This window comes from Octopus bimaculoides, chromosome 11 (genome assembly GCF_001194135.2).
Source record: "Octopus bimaculoides isolate UCB-OBI-ISO-001 chromosome 11, ASM119413v2, whole genome shotgun sequence".
NCBI classification, from domain to species: Eukaryota; Metazoa; Mollusca; class Cephalopoda; order Octopoda; family Octopodidae; genus Octopus; species Octopus bimaculoides.
In genome coordinates this window covers 10,381,366-10,387,748 of record NC_068991.1, presented here as the reverse complement: position 1 = coordinate 10,387,748, position 6,383 = coordinate 10,381,366, and the positions used below count along the sequence as shown (strand labels likewise).

The following is a 6,383-nucleotide window of genomic DNA, read 5'->3' as shown; positions in this document are numbered from 1 at the left end:
GTGGTTGGGGAGCTAGCTTCTGTGTATTATCCTATTCTATGTACCGTTCGTGATGAGTTGTGGTGCACCTGAGCACTGTATACAATAAGTTGATTATATATTTCTATCACTACACTCTCTGAGTGGTTGGCGTTTAGGAAGGGCAACCAGCTGTAGAAACTCTGCCAAATTAGATTGGAGCCTGGTGTTGCCATCCGGTTTCACCAGTCCTCAGTCAAATCGTCCAACCCATTCTAGCATGGAAAGCGGACGTTAAACGATGATGATGATGATGATGATCATTATCATCTCCACCACCATCATCATCACATGCATTGCTTAGTGTTATGTCTATTAATTCAGAGCCAAATCACTACCACCACCACCACCACCACCACCATTGCCATCATACTTCACCACCACCACCACCACTACAATAACTCAGTGTGTACATATTCGTATATATTATTTCAGAACCCACTTGCCAATTATACCACCAGCCAACTTCAAGACTATGTGTCGAAAACGAATAACAACACGGCTAAGAAATTGCTTCTGGTGCGCTACTGTGCCACTGGGGTGAGTATTTCATGTTTGGATTTAAGGAAAGGTATTGTTTCAAACTAAACTAAGAAAGAAATAGCAAAAATCCTTGATGACAGAGCTCAAACTAAAACATAGTTTTATCTTTAATATAACATACCAATGTTCGTTACCAATGATCATTACCAATGTTGCCTTCATGGCACATGAAAAGACATTCGAGCGAGTTCGTTGCTAGTACAGGTGGCATGTAAAATACACCATTTCGAGCATGGCCGTTGCCAGTACCTCCTGACTGACCTTTGTGCCGGTGGTATGTAAAAGCATCTACTACACTCTCGGAGTGGTTGGCGTTAGGAAGGGCATCCAGCTGTAGAAACTCTGCCAAATCAGATTGGAGCCTGGTGTAGCCATGCTAGCATGGAAAATGGACGTTAAATGATGATGATGATGATGAGACACATCCCTCAATGTTGAAATGTCCACTTTTCCATGCTTGGTAGACATCCACTAGATTATCCACCTTCTTTCCAACAACACCTTAGGCACCTTTTTAAATCTCATATATGTCTAACACTCATGGACATGCTGACAAAAATCTAAAGCATCACAGCATCTTTGATCAGATGAAATTCACTGAAGCTGATTTTGTATGGTGTGATACCCTTCTTCTTGTTAACTTTCTCTTGTTTCCAAGCAAGGTGATGTTTTCTCATGGCCAGACATGTTTTTCACTGAAGATTCGAAATGGATGACACCGCTTGTATGACAGTGACGCTTATTTACAACTACCTTTATTTATATTTATATTTTCCTAATTCTCAGGATGTTACTCAAGCTGAAAAACTGAAGGCGTCTCTGGATAAAGAAGGATTCTTTTATCCCCCTCTGGTACTACGCCAGTTGATCTTCTTAAATGCCATGTACAAGAAGGATTTGAAGGAAGCTCTGAAATATCTCGCTCTGATGTAAGTATTGCCCTTTATTTAAAACCTTTGACCTTCTGCAGACAAGGGAGAGTCTATATTTCAGGTTTACAACTTTTGGGTCATAATATAATTCCAAAAAGATTTTGTAAATCAGTCATTGATTTTAGAAATATTTTTTTTAAATTTAAAAGGTTCTGGAATATGCTACAAAATAAGCCCAAGGCATTTAGGCCACAACATGACATTTACTGCAAACTGTTATATCAAACTGATGTTTGAAACACCTTTTTAGCATAATGTTCCTTTATAAAACTGGTGGAAATCCTGCCTGACTAAGATATCTCATTGTTGATGTAATAACAAGATTTTAACTTAAAGATGTGAACACTTTTAATATTGGTGGTTTGGGCTGGGATCTAGCAGTATAAGACTAGAAGAGGGTCCTAGTGGTTGCTGGTGTGAAACTAGAGGAAGTAGGGTATGTTTTGGATAGTTTAGTATTATGGAATTAGAGAGGAATTATGTCTTGTACAAGTTTGGCATTATGGTTGGAAATGGGGTGAGGTTGTCAGTCTTGGTCTGGTTATTTAATAATACAATACATCTATTCATGACAGTGAGGTGGCACACTGAGCAAAATGCCTGCCAGCATTTCATCCGTCTTCACCTTCTTGGTTTAAATTCTGCTGAATTCGACTTTGTCTTTCGTCCTTTCATGGTTGATAAAATAAGTACCAGTTCAGCACTGGGTCAATGTAATCAAGTTAACTCACTCTCTGAACTTGCTGGCCTTGTGCCAAAACTCTTCAGTAGGCTGTTGTAGCATTGTAATACAAGTTAACTTTTTCTTATTCAGGGAAGACCAATTTCCAGACTATACAGATTACACCAGAGCTCTTCTGAATGTTGCTGCTTTGATGATAGATGAGGGAAAAGTTTCAGGTTTGTACATTATCTTTTCTACATTATACCCCCCTACATTATTGCTTCTACATTATTTCCTTTACGTTATCCTCTCTTTGATATCCCCTCTACATCATCCCCTTTACGTTATCCCCTCTTTGTTATCCCCTTTATGTTATCCTCTCTTTGTTATCCCCTCTTCATTATCCTATCTGCATTAGTCCCTCTACACTAGATTCTTTACATTACATTCTATATGTCGTATGAAAACTGAAGAAAGAGAAAAAAAATCCCAAATCATCATTCCCATCATCATCATGTTTAAAAAGAAAACCAAGCTAACAGCTTCTTTAAAGAACTCTTTGGTCTTTGCTTAAATTTCAGACGCTGTGGCATTACTTGAGACCTATGCTGATAAACATGGCAAATATATGGCTAATGCACAGATGTCTTCTGGTTATGCCTTCGAGAGAGACTGCAGCACTGTTGTATTCAACTGTGCCAAAACTCAAGACCTTTCTGCAACCAAGAATGTTCTCTCTACACTCTTTAAATTGGGTTTCATTAAACCAGCCACCTTTGAACTGTTGGAATCCGTGATGAAGGGTTACATTGAAAGGTACTGATTTCTTCGTTATAATTGTTTCTATCTATATCAATTGTTTTTGTGTTGGGTTCTCTTTTTTTTTTTTTCATCTACACCTGAGAAGCAAGTTCAGTTATGTGGTTAAGGAATTTGCATCCAAAAAATTGCAGGCTGCAATCAGTGTTGAGATTGTCACTTCTGTTAACAAACTGTCTGGTCACTTTGCGTTTTCAAAGACGAGAAATTAGAGATCCCTTATTTGTAAAACAGTTGTGGGTTGCTGACCGGTTAATGTACTTTTAACTCAGCCAGCAGAGAAAAACAGGCATAAAAATGAATGAACTATATAGGCACAGGCAGTTTGCTTTCCAACCTCAAGGTTCCGGGTTCAATCTCACTGCGTGGCACCTTGGGTGAGTGTCTTTTACCATAGCCTCGGGCTGATCAAAGCCTTCTGAGTGGATTTGGTAGAAACCGAAAGAAGCCATCATCTATGCATATTTACTGGAAATAGCAGACAATAATATACAACTCTATACTAAAGCTTCACTGTATATATATATATATATATATATATATATATATATATATACTGGCAAAGTTGTTTGCGGGTGGCAAACATAAAAAATTTCATCTTACCTGTAGGAAGAACATTAGATAAATGTACGACCCAGATGTGGATCATCTGAGACCTAGGTTTCGAACTTTCCGAATTACATTTGTTAATGTAAATTTGATCGGTTATCTTCGGCTAGATTCACCTAGACAAAATTTCAAATGTTGCTACATCAATGCCAGTATGTACACTCATGCATGTAGGTAATACATGTGCAGGTGTACAAACTGAGATTGATGACAGATGAACAACCATGTATTATAATGTGCGATGTATGACTGACGTAAAGATGTATAAGCTGTGACAGATGACTGATGTGTTTGTTGATTGATCCTTTTCAGGGAGGACGGTAACCAGGTACTGGAAGCTATAGACTGGCTCATCACAGAATATAGTCGAGCCCCTTGTGTTGACAGTGTGCTACAGATGTTTATTACAAAAGAAGATCCTGAAAAACTACAGAAAGGTTAGACATCTTGGAAAAAAAAAACCTTCCTTCATCACTGTTGTTTGCCCTTTACACAATGTTATTAGTGTTGTTGTTATTGTTGTGTTATTTTTCTTGTAAACCATCACCAGCATCATCACAGTCATCCTCATCATCATCATTTGAAGGGAGACCTTGCAGTATCTGTTCTGAGTTCAAATCCTGCCCTTTCACCAAAAAACGGTGGTGCTACTGCTAAGAATTGCAGCCAGCAGATAGTATTAGGTCAGGGGTTTTCAAACTTTTTGACTTGCGGACCCCTTATAAACGCTTATGAAATTTAAACATAAATATTTGCTTAAAATAACATATATTTTTACATTTATTTATTTAACAGTATTTAACAAATAGGTTTATTGTCAATTAAAAGATTTTGATTAAAAACCATATATAAAATCAAATTGCCCAGTATTTGCTGTCTACGGACCCCCTGTGGTCCGCAGACCACAGTTTGAAAACCCCTGGATTAGGTATTTCGTAATAGAAACATAATGTCTTTCATTCAGCCGGGAAGATCAACATTCTCATAGAACTAGTTTCACCTGTTTATCGTTTTATCGTACCTGTCATTATCATCATCACCTTTATTGTCACCTTAATTATCATTATCAGCATTAGCATCCTTTAGTATCAATACTATATCCTCCCACCTGCATTTGATTAATTTATATGATTTATTTATTGTGTTAGTTTCTTTGTTTTATATTCTGTGAGAGTTCCAGCTTGGCCAGGTGACCAAGATTTGTCAGGGTTTGATTAGAGATTGGGTGGGGTGGAGGGTGTTTGTGTAACTGACCATTACTGAATTTGGTCCTTCATCACTGTCACTATCTTCATCATCATCATCATCGTTGTCTGTGATAACGCCGATTGTAAAAGACTTGAACTGTTTGTTATCTTGTTTCAGCTATTGATCGAGTGACGCCGATTCATGGTGAGTTAAATGTACTGCACCAACTGATGGTAAATCTCATTGATTGTGGACATTATAAGAAAGCCAAGAAGATCTTGGAGGTACGTTAACTTAATTAAATAAACAAACACACAACATAACAGTTAAAATGGTTTCACTCATATTCACTGCTATTCAGTAAATCAATGTAGCTGGCTCAAGCTATACTGACTAGAAATAGGATATGCAGTTTCATTTTTGAAAGATGAATATTACAAACTAACACCATTCAATAAGTTTGTTAAGGAGTTTCATATATATATATATATATATATATATATATATATATATATATCTATATCGTGCGGGTGACATGTAAAAGCACCCACTACACTCTCTGAGTGGTTGGCGTTAGGAAGGGCATCCAGCCATAGAAACTCTGCCAAATCAGATTGGAGCCTGGTGTAGCCATCTGGTTTCACCAGTCCTCAGTCAAATCGTCCAACCCATGCTAGCATGGAAAGCGGGCGTTAAACAATGATGATGATGAACTATATATATAAATCTGGAGTATCTACAAGAATAGATGCAGGCGCTAATTTATAAAAACATGTGACATATTAATAAAAATCTGTCAATGTACAACCATCCAGGTATCTGAGTACCTTATTATTTTTTTCTACTATATAATTCCTGTACATCACCTCCAAACCTTCTAATATATATATATATGGCGGTGGGGTAAGAAGTTTGCTTCCCAACCATATGGTTTCAGGTTCAGTCTAAGTGCGTGGTACCTTGGGCAAGTAACTTCTATTGTGTTCTCAGGTCAACCAAAGCTTTGTGAGTATATGAATCCCATCATGTATGTATGTGTGTGTGTGTATTTATATTTGTGTTCTGTGAAAATCTCTCGCTACAAATATTACTTATCATTTCTTCTGTCAATAAATTGTTTTCCCACTTCACGTCTTCAGAGATGTGAAATGAGAGGTCCTTCATTTGAAAAGCAAGCATGGGTTAGCAACAAGAAGGATACCTAATTCTAAAGCACTGTATTGAGGATATATGCATCTAACCCATGCTGGCATGGAAAAAAAATGGATGTAGAAATGAACAAACCAATATATACTGGCTTGCTTATAGTAAACTTCTCTTTCTAAATGTTTTCCAGACCCCAGGTATACGTGCTGCTATGATACGTCTCAAGATAGGATGCGAGACCTTGATTAGTAAGGAAAAGGTAAGTCACATTTTCTGAAAACCTGCCAAAACACCTCTACACACTCCCACAACCTCCACATATTCTCTCACCTTTCTAAACTATTCCACTTCTCCCTGTTCTATTACCTCTCCATATTCTTCCCACCTCTCCATGTATACTCTTCCACCTTTCCATACTTTCCCCTCTGCCCTTTCATACTTTCCCCTCTGCCCCTCCATACTTC

At 37.7% G+C, this 6,383-nt stretch overlaps 1 protein-coding gene across 1 annotated transcript in view; it reads left to right on the top strand.

The window, feature by feature from the left end:
- LOC106870486 (leucine-rich PPR motif-containing protein, mitochondrial) overlaps positions 1-6,383 on the top strand; it is a 13,313-nt gene that overhangs the window by 6,017 nt on the left and 913 nt on the right. The window contains exons 5-11 of the mRNA XM_014916599.2: positions 454-558; positions 1,348-1,490; positions 2,308-2,393; positions 2,739-2,973; positions 3,898-4,022; positions 4,951-5,057; positions 6,110-6,178. Coding sequence (XP_014772085.2) covers positions 454-558; positions 1,348-1,490; positions 2,308-2,393; positions 2,739-2,973; positions 3,898-4,022; positions 4,951-5,057; positions 6,110-6,178 — 870 coding nt within the window. The remainder of the gene's footprint in view (positions 1-453; positions 559-1,347; positions 1,491-2,307; positions 2,394-2,738; positions 2,974-3,897; positions 4,023-4,950; positions 5,058-6,109; positions 6,179-6,383) is intronic.